Source organism: Oncorhynchus mykiss, chromosome 17, assembly GCF_013265735.2.
Source record: "Oncorhynchus mykiss isolate Arlee chromosome 17, USDA_OmykA_1.1, whole genome shotgun sequence".
NCBI lineage: Eukaryota > Metazoa > Chordata > Actinopteri > Salmoniformes > Salmonidae > Oncorhynchus > Oncorhynchus mykiss.
Genome location: NC_048581.1, coordinates 31,148,521 through 31,172,075, shown reverse-complemented (window position 1 = coordinate 31,172,075; position 23,555 = coordinate 31,148,521). Strand labels below are relative to the sequence as shown.

The 23,555-nt window shown below is 41.0% G+C and overlaps 2 protein-coding genes across 5 annotated transcripts in view; both read right to left on the bottom strand.

Annotated features, from left to right (window-relative positions):
* LOC110493704 (voltage-dependent calcium channel gamma-5 subunit) overlaps positions 1–5,774 on the bottom strand; it is a 32,421-nt gene extending 26,647 nt beyond the window's left edge. Inside the window, exon 1 of one of the 2 annotated variants that reach the window (XM_036949698.1) lies at positions 4,637–5,774. The gene's annotated coding sequence lies outside the window, so the exon portion shown is untranslated. The remainder of the gene's footprint in view (positions 1–4,636) is intronic. The other variant, XM_021568120.2, reaches the window with a different exon arrangement.
* A 5,614-nt stretch (positions 5,775–11,388) lies between these two features.
* Positions 11,389–23,555, bottom strand: part of LOC110493701 (protein kinase C alpha type) — a 217,197-nt gene continuing 205,030 nt past the window's right edge. For all 3 annotated transcript variants that reach the window (XM_036949695.1, XM_036949696.1, XM_036949697.1), the window contains one exon: positions 11,389–15,044. In XM_036949695.1, the coding sequence (XP_036805590.1) occupies positions 14,874–15,044 (171 nt within the window). In that variant the 3' untranslated portion in view covers positions 11,389–14,873. The remainder of the gene's footprint in view (positions 15,045–23,555) is intronic.

Genomic DNA, 23,555 nt, shown 5'->3' with positions numbered 1-23,555 from the left:
CTTTTGATGTTGATATTTTTAGGCTATGGTGTTATCCATTGGTTGCTTGGAACCGTCCTTGTTAGGATCTATGGGCTAGTGTAATTTGGGATTTGTAGAGTTCAATTTACATGTCATCGACTGTGTTTGTAGATGTTGCTAATAGGCTATACCAGCTCATTTGAATACCAAGCATTCTGAACATAGCAGCTCATTTGAATACCAAGCATTCTGAACATACCTGCTCATTTTAATACCAAGCATTCTGAACATACCTGCTCATTTTAATACCAAGCATTCTGACCATACCTGCTCATTTTAATACCAAGCATTCTGAACATACCTGCTCATTTTAATACCAAGCATTCTGACCATACCTGCTCATTTTAATACCAAGCATTCTGAACATAGCGGCTCATGCAAATTCAACAGTATAAACAGCCATTTAGGCTTCAATTACCCAACTGACTTGGTCCCTACCACTGAACGTGATTGTCACAACTAGGACCTGGTTATAATCCAACACAATAACGTCTGGAGTTACTCAAACATTTGTCAGTAGTAGAACAGAAATGAATGTTAACCAAAATGTCTGTTTAAAAAAAAATCATTATTATTTCTCTGTCACTGTCAAGGATTCATCTGTACACTCCTTTCGTGAAAGCCACTGACCCAGTTTCCATGACGGCCGGATGTCGCTATGCACCGTCTCCAGAGTAACATGGCTTGTGTGTTCCACTGATGCGAGTTGGCGGTCAGTGGGGTGGACAGCATCAGAGGACTATAGAGCCCTGTGGACAGTGGCTGGACATGGGGGACATGACATGGAGCCCCAACACAGCTATGGGAGGGAGCTAGCAGTTAGCTAGCCACAATCATCACACTCCATAGCCCCTGTATATAACACTAGCATACAGTAGCATAGGCACTACAGGGCTGTGCTAAATCAGTCATACTCATACGTCAAACAGTCTTCCTGACCTACAAAACACTCCGAGACTCCCGGTACGCTTCCCCAGCACCATGCTTACAAGAGTATCTACTATACGTCACAAGAGACTGTTGTTAGTAACGCTGTATTTTTGGCTATAAAAATATCCCAAAACCTGTCACTTAGCCCGAAAATAAATACCAGGCAAGGGGACGGCATAAAGGTCATGTTATTTCACCACTGTGCTCCCAAAACAACATTCCAATGGCCCTCCATCTAAATATTTCAATTTCCACAACAACAACAAAAAGAAAAAGAGGATTTCATTTTTGAACACAAACTCAACCCAACAGTTAAACCTCTGGAGACTCTGCAGAGGGCATCTTACCAGCCTCGAGTCTTTAGGGTTCAGAGGCAACAACGGACTGCCTCTGACTGAGTGCCTGGGGACAGTTCATGTCAGAACATGTTAGTAGGCTTGAGCAGTGCTTGCCTCGCTCCAAGCCTTTTATGCTGCTCCAAAGGCATCTCCCTGACAGATCTCAGCCAGTGTTTCTTGGCTGTGCTCGCCTCTTCGGTCACACTTTATTTGGATAGTCCCGATTTTCCGTCTGTAAGTGCTCTACAGATGGTCATACTATCAGCAAACTCTCTGTTGATAAGCAACTGCGTGCGAAGGTTACAGTAAGGGTCAGGGTTAAGTTTAGAATAAGGGTCAGGGTTAAGTTTAGAATAAGGGTCAGGGTTAAGTTTAGAATAAGGGTCAGGGTTAAGTTTAGAATAAGGGTCAGGGTTAAGTTTAGAATAAGGGTTAGGATTAAGGTTTGGGGTAGGGTAAGGGTTATATTTAGGGTAAAGCTAAGGGTTACGGTTAGAGTTAGTAGATAGTTAGCGTGAAGATAATCTGTAGAGCATCTACAGATGGACTATCCAAATAAAGTATTTCCGCCTCTTCAAACAAGGCCAGAATGTCAGCAGCCTGTCAATCAACTGATCCAAAAATAAAATGAGTAACTGTGGTGATCATTTTCTCAAATAAAATCTTTCAGATGACACTCCACTGTTGATTATGTCAGAAATCTATATGGGATCTGTTCAAATGTATTTTCACTTAAAATAAAACACATACACTAGTATCTTTATACCTCAGCTGTAGGACATTGAAACTGTATGCTACGATGAACTCTCCCACGGTTCATCATAACATAGAAGCAAACGTCATGTTTGAGGGGCAAATGGCAAAACACAGCCAGTCACCCGGAGAAATGGCACATTCTCGGGCTTTGTCATGAGACCAAGTACTCTCTCTTTTAGTGCTTAACTTGGCCATGTCTCTTGTGTGCAGCACAATAGTAAGGTTTCCACATTAAGGAAGACTGAATATCAGGAATCAAGGTAAGACCCAGATGCAGACCGTGTCGAAGTAACAATGTTTATTACAGCAACAGCGGCATCGGAACAGGACAGCAGTTAGGCTCAGGTCTGGCAGAGGTCTGTAATCCAGAGGTGGGGCAAAGGTACAGGCAGGCAGGCTCAGGGGCAGGCAGAGTGGTCAGGCAGGTGGATACAGGGTCAGGACAGGCAGGGGTCAAAACCCAGGAGGATGAGAAAAAAAGAGACTGGGGGAAAGCAGAAGCTGACACAAAAAAAAACGCTGGTAGGCTTGACAAACAAGACAAACTGGCAACAGACAAACAGAGAACACAGATATAAATACACAGGGGATAATGGGGGAAAATGTGCGACACCTGGAGGGGGGTGAAGACAATCACAAGGACAGGTGAAAGATCAGGGTGTGACAGAATAGGCTAATGAGCCAGTCGGAAGAAACAGAACTTAGATGTAAAAGTCACGAGTCAGTGTGTTGTTATGACAGTGCCATAGGAGAGAGGAGACAGACAGACAGAAGCATAGGCAGGCTGGCTGAGACAGTGTAATAGTGTAAAGCAGACAGACAGCAGGACAGACTGTACAAGAAGAGGCAGGCCCTGTGATATGGGACCTCCAACAGAAAAAGAGGGAGAGTGGTATTAGCTCCCTGTCAAGCAGATGCTGACGCTGTGTCAGTGTACATCGGCTGTGAATTAGGCTGTGGTAACCGCCAGAAGGTTAAATAACATTGGTCTGTGTTCATGACTGCCAGTCTCCAAGGCTACAGGCATGTATAGACTTGGCAGATAATAACTCATTTCTCTCTTACTTCATTATGACTTTAACAGTAATTTTAAAAGTCAGTTTTATTCAAAATTATACAGTTAATTGGTCTTTGATTATGTAACCTTTATTTAACTAGGCAAGTTGGTTAATGTGAACATGCATGTATCCTATTACAAATTCTTATTTACAATGACGGCCTAGGAACAGTGGGTTAACTGCCTTGTTCAGGGGCAGAACGACAGATTTTTACGCTGTCAAGTTGGGGATTCGATCCAGAAACCTTTCGGTTACTGGCTCAACGCTCTAACCACTAAGCTACCTGCCGATTATGACAACTATCACGGTATAAACTGGGGATGCAAAGGGCAAGTCTGGCATGCAAGGAACGCCTTTGTCACAAGTGTCGAAGGATTGTAAATAATAATCAACTGTAATTAAAGCACAAGACAAAAATCACCCATTTTCTCATTCTGATCCTTGTTTTTGTTGATTATCTACATGAACAACATGTAGCCCAATCTAACCTATTAGACTTTCACTGGATAATACTGATTGGGACTATTCCATGATTGTGTGCCCATGCCACTAAAGCACACATGCCAATACCATGTGCTGCCCAACTCGCCCCAATGGGCTCTGGAAAGGGTTGGGTTAATGTGCACGTGCATGTATCCTATTACTTAAAAAATAAAAATAACAAATAAAGGTGAATTTTTAAAAATAACCAGGTAGGCTAGTTGAGAACAAGTTCTCATTTACAACTGCGACCTGGCCAAGATAAACCAAAGCACAACACAGAGTTAAACATGGAATAAACAAACACAGTCAATAACACTATTCAGTAAGGTAAAGTTAGAACGTTTTCGATCGTTTCAGGTTTGGGAGTTTGATCACAGTGATAGCGAAATATGCTATCAAACGTATTACAGCATCACAGATACTCAAACCACCAAACAAAATCGATACTGACTCCACTTTCCACCAACGTCTGCCTGGTCCTGCTCTTCAGTAATGCACTAAACCTAAATTAAATTACCAAGTGGGATGCGTTCAATATCGTTTCGATTTTCAAAGCAAGGGCTTGCAATTATATCTATAATTGCATGCCAACAACGTCAATTCCAGACTTGTCTTTAAAAAAAACTATGCTTACACATTAGTTCATGCTGAAAATATCATTCCCACAGTCGTAAAAACTACCTGTTCGTATTCACATCGATATGGTAAAAAGTTGTTTATGGAAGTGAAGGTTCTCCCTCCACCTTAAACTCAATAGCTGACTAAATGTATTTGAATATTTATACAAAGTATAGTGTTTATTGTATCATTGTTCGACCTTTACAGTTACATTTTTTACATTGCTAGAGCCTACATCCCAGGAATAAGCGTAAGCTTCGAAAAATAAGTTATTTTTACAAAGCAGTGAATGTAGAAAACAATAGTATATCACGTGGAGACGAACAAACCAAAGAGGCGCTTCTGAGCACCTATATGCCAACTGAACACATTTCGGACAGCCTACTAAAGACACTTCAAAAGAAAAGGAAATAATTAAAATAAACAGTTTACCTTCACAAAAGTCTCGTCGAGGAAAGCGCTATTTTTCTTACAATACTGTTCCTCTCGTGTCGCTCTACACTTGTCTACAGACTCGCGGAGAAGCAGTGGATGTGTCGCGCACTTAGTGCCCCACAACAGGACAATACTCGTTGCGCACTCCACTTCAGCCTGGCGCCAGCAGTTGGGCAGCGGCAGCCTTTGGGATACGGTTAGCCTATGAAGCTTCACTGATTAAACAAAATCAAAGTTAGCTTTTGCGAAATGCAGACCAAAAATAATGTCCCTCTTTTGGATAAAACTACGGTTCAGAGATTGGCACCCATAGACTTTTCTTCATCAACGTTCTGGATTCGAGTGAGCTGAATACGACACAGCTCTTCAATCAAACATCAAACCCACGACGAAGCTTCCATCATGTGACATTCAAGACAAGTACCTGTGGGTGACTTTAGCGTCATAACCCATTTCATTTAAAAAAGTTATAATTATTTACTACATTATTATTAAACATTTTGTCCGACTAAGGTATTTATGTGTGCATAACATTTACAAAGCATTACAACTAAATGTAGCACTGACCCACCCAAAGGAGACGCATATGGTCATTTATCCAATTATTTACGAGCATATGGCCTATCAGTGTAGTATCCATAATTAAAAGCTGGCTGGAAAACGTTGATTGTCCACATATACATGTCTCATTGCATCTCAGCTATTATATCGCCCCTTGCATTTCCCCCTCCACCCAAGGGAGAACTACTTTTCCTGGCACAATTTGTTAGGCCTATTTCGCAAAAGCTAACTTTGATTATGTATGTTTGTTCTGGCATCAATGAAGCTACGACCTGTTATTCTTCCCGTCTATCCATGTTCTTTCGCAGTCAAAGCGTTGCTTTGGTAACATTTCAGCTCCATGGACAGGGCCAGAATATGCCCCACAGGCAGTGTATAAAATGTTGCTGATATAAAATGTGTCCTAATGGATTATAAAGACCTCGAACGTTTTTGAAGTAACAAATTGCCGTGGTAGCTACAACCATAGACATGGAATTCTAATTCTATAACTCAGCACCAGCAACCTTTCAAAACTCCACTCCTCTCATTAACCCCTCATTAGGGACATTACCGAACCTCTATACTTCATCCCCATCGTAGCTGAACATTAAATATGAAGCAACCGGCCCTGAGGTTGCATCCCAAATATGGCCCTATTCCCTATATAATGCACTGAGGCCCTGGTCAAAAGTAGCGGAACTATATAGGGAATAGGGTGCTGTTTGGGATGCACCCTGAGAGTGTGAAGGGGAGAGAAGGTCAAGGTTGCTGTGTTCATAATTGGATAAATAGATAATTAGTATTGTTTTGGGCCTGGTTCTCAAACCAGTGGCACACTAAATGGGATTACACACTCTGGGGAAGAGGAGTGGCTGTCACTACACTCTGGTAACACTAAACATGGATTGTGTGTGTGAGTGAGTGAGGAGAGAGAGATTTTTGGTAGAAATTATAGTATTGGTAATAGTAATCATAGGGATAGTTGTGGTATTAGTGTAAATAACAGTGGTGGTAGCATTCATTTTAGGAGTAATAATAGTTGCTTGTTATTTTCCATGTTTAAACAATGATTGATTATGTTTTCTATTACTATCCACTGTTATCATTCTATTGTTGTTATTTCTATTTCATTTGAACGTATTTTATTATTTATTGTTTTATTATTACCTTACAATTTCAAGAATATTGCATACATTGATGCTTTGGCAATATTGACACAATGTTTCTCATTTCAATCAAGGAATTTGGATTTGAGAGAGCTGGACCTTTTAACAAGTTCCCTCAACATACCATTGTTTTCACAGAGCTTCCAATACTCCCATTCCAATACTCACACTAGAGCAATGAACAGACTTTTAGGGCTCCAGACTATAGCAGTTCAGATGTTGAGCAGACATCCCTAGTGGTTACTGATAGAGCAAAGCAGACAGTTAATTAGATTCAGATTCAGGGAAGCCGTTGACACAATGATATGGGCTTCGTTCCAAATGGCACTTTTCCCATTTCCCAAAAATAGTGGACTACTTTTGACTAGAGCCCTGGTCAAAAGTAGTGTACTGAATAGGGTGCCATTTGGGACAGGACCATGATGGATTAATAAGCTATCGAGGGATCCCATGGCTCTTCATCACTAGCGTTTTATTAATTCAATTATACCAGACTGACAGCAAAGACTCTCTTATTTAAGAGGGTTAATTGCTGTTAAGATGTAGAGTCAGATTAAGAGAGAGAGAGTGTGAGAGGGGGAGAGAGAGATTCAACAAATCTAATGACACCTCTCCTTGCCCACACACCCCACTCACCCACGCACGTATGCACGTCAGAGTGCTAAGATGTCATGGTTGGGTGTTACTTATGTTGAAACTAATAAACATTGAAGAGCATGATGTACACTTGTACAATTTTGTGTCTCACAAAGTAAAAGTAACAGCTTTGGACCTCTTGAGGGAGATAGAGAATGAGAGACAGAGAGCTGTATGTTTCCATGGGACTATCATGAGCTTCTTGCTCATTCAGGTGAAGTCATTGTAAAGCCTTGTGCTGTATAGTGCAGTGTGTTCGGGAACGATTCAGACCCCTTCCTTCCCCTTTTCCATGCTTTGTTTTGTTACAGCATTATACTAAAATTGATCAAATATTTTTTTCCCTCATCATATCTACATAATGGCAAAGCAAAAACAGGTTTTTAGAAATGTTTGCAAATGTATTAAAAACATATATACAGTGGGGCAAAAAAGTATTTAGTCAGCCACCAATTGTGCAAGTTCTCCCACTTAAAAAGATGAGAGGCCTGTAATTTTCATCATAGGTACACTTCAACTATGACAGACAAAATGGGAGAAAAGAAATCCAGAAAATCACATTGTCGGATTTTTAATGAATTTATTTGAAAATTATGGTGGAAAATAAGTATTTAGTCACCTACAAACAAGCAAGATTTCTGGCTCTCACAGACCTGTAACTTATTCTTTAAGAGGCCCCTCTGTCCTCCACTCGTTACCTGTATTAATGGCACCTGTTTGAACTTGTTATCAGTATAAAAGACACCTGTCCACAACCTCAAACAGTCACACTCCAAACTCCTTATTTACATAAGTATTCAGATCCTTTGCTATGAGACTTGAAATTGAGCTCAGGTGCATCCCGTTTCCTTTGGTCATGTTGACTCCGGTTTCCTTTGATCCTACTTGAGATGTTTCTACAACTTGATTGGAGTCCACCTGGGGTAAATTCAATTGATTCGACATGATTTGGAAAGGCACACACCTGTCTATATAAGGTCCCACAGTTGACAGTGCATGTCAGAGCAAAAACCAAGCCATGAGGTTGAAGGAATTGTCAATAGAGCTTCGAGACAGGATTGTGTGGAGGCACAGATCTGGGGAAGGGTACCAAAACATTTCTGCAGAATTGAAGGTCCCCAATAACACAGTGGCCTCCATCATTCTTAAATGGAAGAAGCTTGGAACCACCAAGACTCTTGCTAGAGCTGGCCGCCGGTCAAACTGAGCAAACGGGGGAGATGGTCTCTCAGACAGAGCTCCAGAGTTCCTTTGTGGAGATCGGAGAACCTTCCAGAATGACAACTATCTCTGTCAGAGGGACTATTAATCAGACCTTTATGGCAAAGTGGCCAGACAAACCATTCCTCAGTAAAAGGCACGACAGCCCACTTGGAGTTTACCAAAAGGTCTCTAAAATCATGATAAATAATATTACCTGGTCTGATGAAACCAAGATGAACTATTTGGCCTGAATGCCAGATTCACGTCTGGGGAAAACCTAGCACGGCAGCGACTAGTCAGGATCGAGGGAAAGATGAACAGAGCAAAGTACAGAGAGATCCTTGATGAAAACCTTCGGACCTCAGAGTGGGGCAAAGGTTCACCTTCCAACAGGACAATGGCCCCAAGCACACAGCCAAGAGAATGCAGGAGTTGCGTCGGGACAAGTCTCTGAATGTCCTTGAGTGGCCCAGCCAGAGCCCGGACTTGAACCCGATCAAACATCTCTGAAGAGACCTGAAAATAGCTGTGCAGCGACACTTCCCATCCAACCTGAGAGCTTGAGAGGATCTGAGGAGAAGAATGGGAGAAACTACCCAAGTACAGGTGTGCTAAGCTTGTAGTGTCATAAATCAAGGCTGTAACTGCTGCCAAAGATGCCTCTACAAAGTATTGAGAAAATGGTCTGAATACTTTTCTAAATGTGATATTTCTCCAATTTTTTTGTTTATAAATTTGTAAACCTTTCTAAAAATCAGTTATTGCTTTGTCATTATGGGTTATTGTGTGTAGATTGATGAGGAATCACTTTTAGAATAAGGCTGTAATGTAACATTTTGAAAAAGTCAAGGGGTCTGAATACTTTTCGAATGGACAGTATATCTGCTTGTTCACAATATTTGAATTTCATCCCTTGAATTGACATGAAATGCATGTAGCTCCTTCCACCTCATTGATTGGCCCCTGGTTGGTTGGTAAGACGTTCCGTAGATATCCGCTCTGTAGATCCGCCAAAAATGCTGCCATTTCTGGTAAGTTCTAACAGATCTGACCATTACACCATAGTTCTTCATCAACACCAGCCTGTCCTTCAGTCTACCCAGCAATGGAGCTGATGATCAACCTGCTGAGACATCTGCATAAGGTGGATGTATAGTACTCACATGTCTGTCTATGTCTGTCCATGCCACATCAAAGTTGATTTGACATTATGCACAGGATATAGTGTAGCATACACAGTACAATAATTTGCTTATCTCAAGCTCTTCCACAAATGCTTTCACACAAACACAGATATGAAATTCTAAGTATTAAGTACACAAACATTACAGTAAGCAATTTCATTACCTACCTACCACAGCTTTTATAGTTCCTGTATTCTGTTTGTCTGACCCGGTTGCAAAGGTGTAATGACCTCATGAGTCCACATGGGAGAGGAGATGGAACCCTATTCCCGATATACCCTGAGTGTACAAAACATTAGGAACACCTTCCTAATATTTAGTTGCACACCCTTTTGCTCTCAGAACAGCCTCAATGCTTCGGGGCATGGACTCTACAAGGTGTCGAAAGCATTCCACAGGGATGCTGGCCCATGTTGACTCCATGTCCATTGGGTGGTCTTCATACACACGGAAAACTGTTGAGGGTGAAAAAACCAGCAGAGTTGCAGTTCTTGACACACTCAAACCGGTGCGCCTGGCACCTACTACCATACTGCATTCAAAGGCACTTAAATGTTTCACTCTCTGAATGGCACTCATACACAATCCATCTCTCAATTGTCTCAAGGCGTAAAGATCCTTCTTTAAACCTGTCTCCTGCATTTCATCTACACTGATTGAGGGGGATTTAACAGGTGACGTTTATAAAGCTTTCACCTGGATTCACCTGGTCAGTCTGTCATGGAAAGAGCAGGTGTTCCTAATGTTTGGTACACTCAGTGGGCTTTTGTCAAAAGTAGTGCACTATATATGGAATAGGGTGCCATTTGAGACACAGCCCGGGTCTGGGCCAGATAGACATTAAGTACAGGTTGAACTCCGTAACTGGAACATCTGCAGGGGCCTTCCTGTGCCAACCAGCTTGTAAATGAGAAAGCCAGCAGCTGACAAAGACTTTGATTGTGCCACAGCGTCCACAATGAAAAATTCAGCACCTCATTTTCACGCTTCTTCTGAGAGCTTCACTTGTTAAACTTTTAATGTCCGTATGCACTCACCCCTTTCCCTCGCATATGATGGTAAGCCAGGCTTACTGAACCTTGGGTTAAGGTTCATCACACTTATCCAAACGGCAAGAGACACTTGGACTTCTGTTACTGAAGCTTACTGAGATCGTGGACATAATGTCATACATCTTGGTTGCATGTGTTGATTCCCGTAAGGGATTATAAATCAGGAGGCTTCATTTTTACCAGACATTTATGATAAATGTTGTTGTGACTTTGTGTTCATATAACAATTTACAACTGGACCAACTGTTAGTGAAAGTCGTTTCCTTGTTGTATTCTGTGCTCGTGCTGTTAGTGTAGATGGGTTGACAGTCAAAGAATCAGGTAAGGCCATCTGACTTTTCCCCAAGCAAGCCATCTTCTCTTCCTCACAGCTAAAACCCCATTTCTGTGCCTTTTCATACTTGATTTGCTCAAATCAAATTTTCCAATGGTTTCATCAATTGCAAACTTCCCGTCCAAGTCAGCAGTGAAGGAGAGGAAACGGTGACAGCGATATTGGGGTTCTGCAGGAGATGCATCTCTCAGAATAAGACTAGAAAAAACCAATCCCATTTTGAGAACACTTGATGATTGTGAGTTGACAGAAATGTCACATTATTTTAAGAGTCTGTAATAAACCATGTATAAGGCATTTATAAACTGTGTGTTCAACATTTATAAATCATTAGTATTCTTTTTGCCATTTAAAGTGAGCGCCATTTGTACTTTAGAAACACTTTCAAAATGTTTGGAGTGACCAGTGTAATTTCAAAACGTACTAACATTTACAAATGTGGGAGTAGTGACTAATACATGGTGAGCACACTTTTTTGTAAATGCCTTCTAAATGGTTTATTATGGACCGTAAAGTGTTACCCAGTGTATTTAAATAGAGTAATGTCATTCCCAGGAACGAACCTTTTATAACGTTGGATTTTGATGAGTTGAGTTTATGTTTAAGTAAAAAAGACAACAGCTTCCGAATAGCCATTATTTGTATTTTTTATATGCATTATCATACAGTAGGTACAAATGACACTATTGATTACAAGGTAAGTAGCCCAGACTCGCTTTCAAAGGGTTTTGGGGAGGACGAACATACACCATTTGCAAAATACAATATATTCTTTCTTTTACAAGTCTATGTAGATATCTAAATCATTATGTACAGGGACAGAAGAAGCGCTTGGTTTGGACATGAATCATCAGAGACTGGGGGAGAGTTTAGAGACTGACTGTTTCTCAAATGGCATCCTATTCCCTATATAGTGTGCTACTTTTGACTAGGGCCTATGGACAAAAGTAGTGCAATGTATGGGGAATAGGGTGCCATTTGGGATGCACACGTAGGAGCTAAGGCAAAGGAAAATATAACACAGGATGTAAACGAAGGTGAAAACGAACATATTTGGCCAATTCTCTCCCCAGTGTGTTTTGGGAGGATGGGAAGGGGCAGGTGAGTTTCTCACACAAAACTGCTTTCATGAACTGATTGGATCTTGAAGGAGAAGGGATGAGGGCTTTGTCAATAAGAGAATGGATCGATTGCCCAGGCACTGAGAAAGGGGGGAGGAATGGAAGGATGAACAGAGGAGATGAGCTACCCAGACAGGGGGTTTAACAGGCCAATAGGAGGAACGGGGTTGTTCACTGACCAATTATTCACTCAACCACACACACTCATTTATTCACCCAATCACTCATCAACCACCCATTTATGCTTTCCTTCCTTCTCTCTCACACACGTACATGTAAACACACACACTGACTGATAGGCACAGAGAGGTAAGGTAAGGGGTAAGCAGGCATGGTATAGCAGAAGCGTCATACTGCTGTCCGGCTATAAAGCACAAAGGTAAACGCACACGGAGGTGTAGGCTACTAACGTGACATAAAAATACAAATAAACTACAAGAAACGACTGCCAAATTGACTGGCATCAGAACCAAGTCGACATTATTTGAATTAGCATTCCCTTAGCTACATATTTTCAGCGAGAAGCACATGGGTCGGACATACGTTGTGATATGTGGCGTTGGCACACTCTCTTGGACTAATCACTAAGAGTCTACCAGGGAGAGACTTCTGTACTCATCGGTATTGACAAAACATGTGTATTGACCAGATTTTGGTACTGACAAGACTTCGGTAATGACGCGTCATTGGTATGACTACAGCTAGTGCAACGCTGCTATTGTCGGGTTCTGGCTATTTCAGGATTGGCACAGTTACAAGGTTAGGAAAAGGTTTAGAGGAGCAAAAGTCGAGGGAATTGTATGAATCCATCAACAGTTCGATGTGAAGATATGAATTGCTATGGTGATAATTCCGAGAAACATTCCTGAATTACTTGAGCAGAATCTAAAACCCCCCAAAAAACAACAAAAAAAAATTAGGTCAATTGTAATTTTTTTATAGGAACAAACACTAACGATAAGAAGAAACAAAACCCCTTCACACTAGAGAGCAAGTTGTCCCGCTGGTCTAGTACAGAGACGTCTTTAAGAGTTCCCCTAACCGCATATCTGGAGTCAGGTTTGCCCATAGTCTCCTGATTGTGAATGGCTTAGGTTCAGCTGATCCTGGATCTGTGTTTGGGCGGAGACTCCTTGCTGTCTGACCAGTGGCCTGGTTACTGGTACTGAGTATCATGCAGCATTTATATCATGATCACGTTTTTTTCATCCTTACCAACAACATGCAGATACAAGAGCCAGGCACACATTCAGTCAACTCACTCAGCGATCGCATTCAAGAACATCGGATACGTGCGACTGAGACGAGAGCAAACGGAAAACGCTTGATAATATCTGCAAAGACATCCAGATGTTTCTCTCGGTTTGCTAATCCCGACCGACTTTATTACCTAATCGTTACAAAGTTGATATTTTGGGGTACTTTTAATTTTTTTTTTTTACATATAAATATGTTAACCTATCTAACGTAATAAAATCACATTCAGTTGTTGGTATAAAAACTGCGAGATACTATACTTTTTTTTTTTAAATCACTCATGAATATTTACAAAAGAGTTAATACACTGTGTTACATTAAAATATTAATTAGAACTAATTGGGGGAGGGGGGGGGGAATGCATGACATCACATTAAAGCAGAAAAGGGAACTAAACGTTTTAATAACGTGATACTCTAGTCAACATGGTTAGAATGGTGTTATATCCATGTAGAAGGGTATAAGCATGCAATATAATATTGCACGGTTCATAGAGTAAGCAAACAATAACTCAACATCAATTTCATTTAGTTGCTACCTCTCAAACAAACAAAAAACAGAGTTCTAGGTCATTTCTTTCCTAAATCCTAAAGAATTTTCCCTCAGGAACTTAACTTTGAAGGACTTCCTCACGTCAAAGAGAATCATGGCCAGTTTTGATAAGTGGGCAAACAGTGACAACAAAGTTGGGAGGATAGTAAAAAGGTTGTCACAAAGTAGTGTTACTTGATCTCGACCTTTATACTTCTATTAACCTGCGATTCTTGTGTAGGTGTTTAAAGAAGATGGGACTGTTGCACTGCCTACTGCGTTCTGTCTGAATGTCCACTCACAGTTGTAAACCTAATGACAAGATAACCATACAACCTGGAGTTCAAGGTTCAAGATATCCCTGTGTAACTGTAATTTGTGTGTACTTTTTAAAGGAAAGTTTTCCTGCAATAGGGTGATCAAATGAAGAGCCTACATCTGTATGTGCGTGTTATTGTTAGTGTGTCATGATATTCGTACTGGGTGTGTACTATTTGATGCATATTGAAACATAGGGGCACCTGTTATGACACATATTGAAATAAAATCTCACCAACACAAGGTAAGACTGTAAACAGAGTCTCCCTGTACTGACCTCATATTTGGCTCAAACTCTTACCCAATAGCTCAAAACAAGAGATTACATTTGTAGTTTCCTTGGGTTTCAATGGAGACTAGTATAGCCAGTACAGGGTTTAACAAGAAGTTAACCCTTCGCTCTAGAATCAGTTTAAAAAAACTGGCATTGTTTCATGGGTTTTGTCCCCACACATTCAAAACAACAGGTCAGTCATTTCAATACCGATCATGATTCATCTCAATACCTATCATGATTCATTTCAATAGGAGTTGATTTAAAATAATTGCCCATTCGAATACAAACACAACAGGTGGGTGGGAAAGTATATCAACCCTACATACACCTCCTTCCTCAAACCTTCATCCTCCCCCTCACCATTAACACACAGCACTTCCACTCACCAACTCCTCTCACTCAGAGCCCCAAGTCCCATTCCTATAGGACACATCATTAATACATTGATAGAGGAACTCAAAATGGTGGTCGATATCAGCGTCCACGTTGTTGTAAAGTTGGACCAGTTTGGTGGTTGGGAGTTTGGCTTGAAGAAGCTGCAGTTGGTGGAAGGTTAGTACTAGGTAGGTAGCGGAGGTAGGAAGGGGGGTCCGTGGTCCCCCCCCCTCCACCTCATACGGTGTGCAGGGAGACCAGGGAGGGGTGCATGAACTGGGGGTTGATGAAGGAGAAGCCTGAGAAGTCAGCCTGGTCGATGTTGGCGATGACCAGCTGGTCGGGGGGCGTGAGCTGGGGCTGGGTGCGCGTGAAGAACTTGTCGAAGTTCTCCGCCCCTTTGCCGCACTGCGAGGGAGGGATAGAAAGAGAGAGAGAGACAGAAAGGTTTTAAAATGGGAGGCGTAGGTGGCTGCAACTGTAACATACGGAACACACAAAGGTAAGAAGAAATACATGTGCAAGTAGAAACCGGGCTTGATTAGATATCCCTCCACCTCCATCGCCTGGTCTGCTAAACGAGAGAACGGAGGGATAGAGAGAACATTTCGAAACCGGATACCGCTCTTTCTATTCCTATTCTCCCCCTTCTGTTCCCACGCTAACATCACATGACATGCTCTACATCCCAGTATGAGTCCCAAATGACATCCGATTCCTTTTATAGTGCACTACTTTTGACCAGAGCCCTATGGGCCCTAAAATTGTGCACTGTAGAGGGAATTGGATGCCATTTGGGAGGAAACCCCAGTCACCTGGATTATAATGTTTTTTAATGCAACGGAATCCAATGGTTTTAAAAAGTAACATTGGCGTGCAGCTGTGAAACAGCAATTTGTACTGTACAAACAAGACTTTGGAAAGAGTCGCAGAGGGAATTGAGGGAGATGATGTCAGGATCTCTACAGTCAAACATGTCTTAGTCGCTCCTGACCCGATAACCTGTTTGGATGTACAGTGGGGTCCGTAATTATTGACACACTAAAGTGTGGCTCAGTTGGTAGGGTTCGATTCCCAAAGGGGACCAGCATGAAAATGTATGCACTCCTTACTGTTAGTGGTTCAGGGTAAGAGAGTCTGCTAAATTACTAAAATGTAAATGTAGAAGAAAGATGAGCAATAACGACTGTATAAAATAATTAAAATACTGAGCTATATTGTATGCTCACAAAAATGTGGAAATTATACTATTTTATACTAATAAAATTGCTCAGAAAAAAATGTTTTGTTTAACAAGTACAAATGGTCAAAGATCTTACCCCCAAGACATGGTAACCTCCCCTGTTATTGTAATGGTGAGAGGTTAGCATGTCTTGAGGGTATGATCATTGACAATATAACTTTCTCAATCATCATTATTCAGGACTCATTCAGGATTATCTGCAATCATGGTAGGATCCACATTCATGTGGAGGTGTTTAGAAACATATTATATTCTTATTCATAATAAAACAGACTCCAAAATTACACAATACATTTTTTACCATTCATTTCTATTGGGCACAAAATAATCTGAAACACAATCAAAACGAACTGCAAATGCATCCAGTTTGTAGAGTCACAAGCTTGATGTAGTCATTGCATGCTATGTACCAAACACTAAACTATTTCTTTAGTTATAAGAATCTTTAGGGGTGTCAATAATTGTGACCCCTACCATTTAAAAAAATAGATATTACTTTTGAAACTAAATAATTTTCTCTGAGCAATTGTATCAGTATAAAATAATATACATATCCCATTTCTTGAGCAAACAATAGTTGAATTATTTATTTGAATGTAGTCCTTATTGCTCATCTTTATCAAGAGTGCCAATAATTTTGAAACCCCACTGTATGTAGAGGTTTTACATATCATCTGACCCCCACTGTTTGTAGAGGTTTTACATATCATCTGACCCCCACTGTATGTAGAGGTTTTACATAACATCTGACCCCCACTGTTTGTAGAGGTTTTACGTATCATCTGACCCCCACTGTATGTAGAGGTTTTACGTAACATCTGACCCCCACTGTTTGTAGAGGTTTTACGTATCATCTGACCCCCACTGTTTGTAGAGGTTTTACGTATCATCTGACCCCCACTGTTTGTAGAGGTTTTACGTAACATCTGACCCCCACTGTATGTAGAGATTTTACGTATAATCTGACCCCCACTGTTTGTAGAGGTTTTACGTATCATCTGACCCCCACTGTTTGTAGAGGTTTTACGTAATATCTGACCCCCACTGTATGCAGAGGTTTTACGTAACATCTGACCCCCACTGTATGTAGAGGTTTTACGTAACATCTGACCCCCACTGTTTGTAGAGGTTTTACACATCATCTGACCCCCACTGTATGTAGAGGTTTTACGTAACATCTGACCCCCACTGTTTGTAGAGGTTTTACATATCATCTGACCCCCACTGTTTGTAGAGGTTTTACGTAATATCTGACCCCCACTGTATGCAGAGGTTTTACGTAACATCTGACCCCCACTGTATGTAGAGGTTTTACATAACATCTGACCCCCACTGTTTGTAGAGGTTTTACGTATCATCTGACCCCCACTGTATGTAGAGGTTTTACGTAACATCTGACCCCCACTGTTTGTAGAGGTTTTACGTATCATCTGACCCCCACTGTTTGTAGAGGTTTTACGTATCATCTGACCCCCACTGTTTGTAGAGGTTTTACGTAACATCTGACCCCCACTGTATGTAGAGATTTTACGTATAATCTGACCCCCACTGTTTGTAGAGGTTTTACGTATCATCTGACCCCCACTGTTTGTAGAGGTTTTACGTAATATCTGACCCCCACTGTATGCAGAGGTTTTACGTAACATCTGACCCCCACTGTATGTAGAGGTTTTACGTAACATCTGACCCCCACTGTTTGTAGAGGTTTTACACATCATCTGACCCCCACTGTATGTAGAGGTTTTACGTAACATCTGACCCCCACTGTTTGTAGAGGTTTTACATATCATCTGACCCCCACTGTTTGTAGAGGTTTTACGTAATATCTGACCCCCACTGTATGCAGAGGTTTTACGTAACATCTGACCCCCACTGTATGTAGAGGTTTTACGTAACATCTGACCCCCACTGTTTGTAAAAGTTTTACATATCATCTGGCCCCCACTGTATGTAGAGGTTTTACGTAACATCTGACCCCCACTGTATGTAGAGGTTTTACGTAACATCTGACCCCCACTGTATGTAGAGGTTTTACGTAACATCTGACCCCCACTGTATGTAGAGGTTTTACGTAACATCTGACCCCCACTGTATGTAGAGGTTTTACGTAACATCTGACCCCCACTGTATGTAGAGGTTTTACGTATCATCTGACCCCCAATGTATGTAGAGGTTTTACGTAACATCTGACCCCCACTGTATGTAGAGATTTTACGTAACATCTGACCCCCCCGGTCAAAGCTGATTGCGTAGCGACAAACGGGAAGTTCACTTGAATCAAAATAGCAACAGCGTATTGTCAAAGCGTTAATTGGCGTGTTGACAAGAGCAGAGCAAACCTCTGCTATTGAATGTGAGAAAAGGGGAGCCGCTTTCATCCTGACTGTAAAGACAGGGTTATCCAAACCTATCAATAGAATGGAGACGTATCAGGCGAGGGTGGTTGGATTAGCATTCCACAGCTAACAAGCCAAGGTCAACTCTGTGAACGCTCTGGGAGCATGGGTGTACATCTCATTTCTGTCATCTACAAGAAAACATACATTATGTGATTGATTTGTATGTATGTACAGTATGACATAGTTCTCAATGGAGGCCAGCATTCAGTTGTCTTATTTCAATTGTATTGTGTATGTTTTTTTAAACTTGAATGCAAAATGGGCAGAGAAATCGATTTACACTATACATTTGAGTCATTTAGCAGATGCCCTTACCCAGAGTGACTGGAGAATACGTCTGCTTAAGTATTTTGCATCCGTCTTGAATGATTGTTACATGACAGTATGTCGTTACATCTGAATAAGAGCAGCTGCTCTAGCCCTACGGCATTACTGAAGAACATTAGGGCGACTGGGACGCAAATGGCACAAAATGGCCGCCAACACCAAAAATACTGCTGTCAGTAGCTTCACACTTCTGACACCCTTTAAAGTGCCTGGCACTGTGGCTTGAACTTGTGAAGGCCTCAATTCTACTTCATGACACAGTGTGCCTTCTAACAATTGATACGTGAAGGCCTGTAGAGTTTGGTGGAACATTTATTTTCAAAGGCAATCTTCCCCAAAATGGTGGTTTATTTTGGAGGCTACTGGTAGGTTGCAGTGATTCCCTCTTGGGTTGGGTCTTAAGAGTCTAAGGATTGTCGCCAGTACCTTGGTTAATTGGGTAAATTCAAATAGATAACTCAAAACGCTTTAGGACCATTACATTGCTAAGGATACAGTCAACACATAAAATGACAATAGTAAATCTATAATAACACACCAAAGTTCACAGGGGCATTACAAAGAGCACAGGCAGTGGGGACTGGGGAATTAAATACTTATTCTCCAACTTCACAGTGTGGTTCTGTGTTTACACCAGAAACCCTGCTGCACCTCTTCTTCTCGCTCTGTCCTCATCAGTTATTCCACCTACACTGTGTGTGTGTGTGTTTGTCCTACTTAATGGGCTTTAAACCTCCCCAGGGACCTGGCAGGGAATATCCCTCCCTCTCTGTATCTCTCTCTGTACTGTAAGCCGGCATGGGAAAAGGATATGGGTTGATTTACATTACTTAGCAGAGACAAGCAGATACAAGCTGTACTGTGCTGGCCTCGTTACGCACCTGTAACAGGGTTGGTTATGCTTCCTCTTGCTACTGCAGAAATATTTATTTGGATGTTTATTTATTCAGATTGGTTAGTTGAATTTACATGTCAATAAGGTGTAATGCCATTGGCCACACTTGCAGAGGGGAAGATTGGTGATATATTGACTCGAAATCTACATCAAATCACTGATTAGGACACCTCAGAAATACACCCAACATAGTTGCTGGAACCATGCCCGAAAGGACAATGTGAAAGGTAAAAAAAACGAGCCAGCACGGTAATGTTTGGGTTGGCATGATAGTGCGAAAGTGTTTTTTTTTTTAACATGGAAAGCCTGGGTCTGGATGTGGAAGTTCTTTCTCCAGAGTGGAATTCACTATGGATTCCCTATGGAGGTCTACATTGTTGTACGGCTGTGTGTGTTCCACTGTGCTTGGAAAACCTCCATTGATTGGGTTGGTGTGGTCGTCTACACAGCACGCTGGTGGTGGTATGTGTCTGTTCAAAGTAGAAAAGTCCCGTTGTCCTATATTCAGAGTTGGGCGGTGTATATGTGTGTGTGTGTTCAGTGAGCCTGGGGGCTCTGACTGTACTCCTGTGTCCTCCTTGACTCCTACACTGACAGACAGGTGACACTGGCTCCCAGCCACCCACTGTCACTCTGTGTCAAGGCGCAGTAGAACAGAGAAGAGGAAAACAGCCACAACACATGTCAACATAGAAGAGAGAAGGCGCATACTGATATGGCAACATCTTTGTGGCGCAAAACAGCACAGATCTCCTTGTAATACATATTGTGGAAGGAAAGGCGCAAATGAATTCACGCTGACAGATTACGATGACGTTTGTGGGTTTTTGTACCAAATGACACCCCGAAACAACAGCATACTCCATTCTATAGACACAAAGATGTGTGCACTCAAACACAGACCTCTGTCAAACCGACCCCACGCACACACATCCTCGCTCTCAAGGTGTCCACAAAAGAGATGGATGAAAGGAGTATTGCACAAATTCCTTCCATCCCCCTCTTTCATCAGTCTCCTCGAATACTGTCGTGTCTATTTGTTTGAACAATGGCCAGTCAGTCACACATCTCTTGACAAACAATCTCCTACACATTTTCCCAAATCTTCCACTAAAGGCAATACATTTCTGTCCAACTACTTTTTTCATCACCTCCTCTCCTCTTTTTCATCCTCCCCCTTTTTGCCTCTGAGACCTAACCCCCGTGTGCAAATGCAAATTCTATTAAATTAATTCAGGAAGTCAAGTGCAATTCCAATTCCAGCTTACTTCCTGAATTGACCGAATGTTGACCCCAATGAAATTGACTCAAACCTGCTGTATAGCTTAGTTTCGTTGTGTTTAATGTTTGTTACAATGTCACTCATTGTACACGCTACGTTGTGCTACTCTTAATGACAGATGGCATTGCTCGTAAACGGCTGTTTGACGTATTTTGGGTATTTCTCTGTGTCACACACACACAAAAACACACTCACACTCAAGCATATTAAAGGAATTCTATTTAGTATGATAAATGGTTGTCTGTTTCTATTAAAATACTTGAAGTAGTCTCTCTCTCTCCATTTCTAACTCTTCCTCTCTCTCTATCCTACCACAGAACGACCTCAGCATCTCACTGTTGTTTTGATGATCTTCTTACTAGTATACAGTGCCTTCAGAAAGTATTCATACCCCTCAACTTATTCCACATCTTGTTGTTACAGCCTGAATTCAAATTGGATTACATATATATTTTTAAACCCATCTCTACACAATACCCCAATAGAAGTTTTGGCAAATGTATTGAAAATTGTATACAGAAATATCTAATTTGCATAAGTTCACACACCTCATACAGCTGTGAGTCTTTCTGGGTAAATCTCTAAGCGTTTCCACACCTGGATTGTGAAACATTTGCCCATTATTCTTTTCAAAATTATTCAATCTCTCACATCGGTTGTTGATCATTGCTAGACAACTATTTTCAAGACGATTTAAGTAAAAATTGTAACTTGGCCACTCAGGAACATTTACTGTCTTCTTGGCAAGCAAATTCAGAGTAGATTTGGCCTTGTGTTTCAGGTTATTGTCCTGCTGAACGGTGAATTCATCTCCCAGTGTCTGGTGGAAAGCAGACTGAACCAGGTTTTCCTCTAGGATTTTGCCTGTGCTTAGCTCCATTACGTTTCTTTTATCCTGAAAAACTCCCCAGACTTAACAATAACAAGCATACCCATAACATGATGCAGCCACAACTATGCAAGAAATTATACAGTGGTACTCAGTAATGTGTTGTATTGGATTTGCCCCAAACAAAAACTTTGTATTCAGGACAAAAATGTAATTGCTTTGCCAAAAATGTTTCACTATTGCTTAGGTGCCTTGTTGCAAACAGGATGCATGTTTTATTCTGTATAGGCTTCCTTCTTTTCACTCGGTCAATTATGTTAGTATTGTGCAGTAACTACAAGGTTGTTGATCCATCCTCAGTTTTCTCCTATCACATGTAACTGTTTTAAAGTCACCATTGGCCTCATGCTGAAATCTCTGAATGGTTTCCTTCCTCTCAGGCAACTGAGTTAGGAAGGACACTTGTAGGTGTCCTTGTGGGTGTATTGATGCACCATCCAACGTGTCATTAATAACTTCACCATGCTCAAAGAGATATTCAATGTCATCTTTTTTTACCCTTCTACCAACAGGTGCCCTTTTTTGCAAAGCATTGGAAAAATCTCCCTGGTCTTTGTGGTTGAATCTGTGATTGAAATTCACTGCTCGACTGAGGGACCTTAAAGATAATTGTATGCGTGGGGTAAAGAGATTAGGTAGTCATAAGAAAATCATGTTAAACACGATTATTGCACACAGAGTGAGTCTGTGAAACTTATCATGCAACTTGTTAACATTTTACTCCTGAACTTATTTAGGCTTGCAAAACCAAATACATATTGACTCAAGACATTTCAGCTTTTTCATGTTGAATTAATTTGTAAACAATATATCAAATATCAAAAAATCCACTTTGACACTATGGGGTATTGCGTGTAGCCAGTGACAGAAAATGTCAATGTAATCCATTTTAAATTCAGGTTGTAACACAACAAAATGTGGAAAAAGTCAATGGATGTGAATACTTTGAGGCACTGTATCTTTGGTCAACAACACTTAAAATACTACAGTTGTTTCATCCATCCTTCAAAATTAGTTAGTCTATAGTAATGTCCTAATTGTTCTTTAGTAATCAGATAATACTATTATGTTTCCTTCTCAAATGAATCTAAAAGGGAAAATCCAAAAAGAACACAGACAACCACCACCACTAAAAACATACATACGATGGGACTGTCTATGACTCATAGACAGTCCAAAATGTAGATTGGTGAGTTTGTTCATACAGTATTTTTAATGTGTTTATCTGTGTGTGTATGTTTGTGTCTGACCTACAGTATGTGTGTTTCAGACCTACAGTATGTGTTTCAGACCTACAGTATGTGTGTTTCACAGCACCCCAGCCTTGCCTTATGTTCCAATCCAACACTTCCTCAATAGGACTACCGTAAAAACGTAAATTAAAGGCCGAGTCTCAAGTAGTCATTTGTCCCTTTTAATACCCGGGCAACGACACAAATTTAATCAAATAAATGCCTGTTTTAAATAAACGCAGGCTCTAAATGTATTATTTACCAGGTTAACCATGAATTGTTTATGAGGTTTATTGTTTGATTTGTTACATTAAATAATTCAGGGATGACAAAAAAAATTAAGGCAATCTTTTTTTAATAGCCAGTAAGAAACTGCTAACCATTGACAGCTAACAGCTTAGAACTGCTAGCTAACAGACAAGCAGAAAAACAGTCATCAACATAGGGAGTACAAACCCCTGGAAATCGTCCGATCGCCCTCTAGTGGCAAGTAAGAACTGCCTAAAATGCACAGTTAACAGGCAATAGAGGCATACTAAGACAAAAGAAACATGACACAGCATGTAAATGATAACACATTAGTGCAGGGAATGAAGAAATGAATTAAAATGTTGGAAGTGAATGCTGGAATTATACATGCAAATGAGCAAAA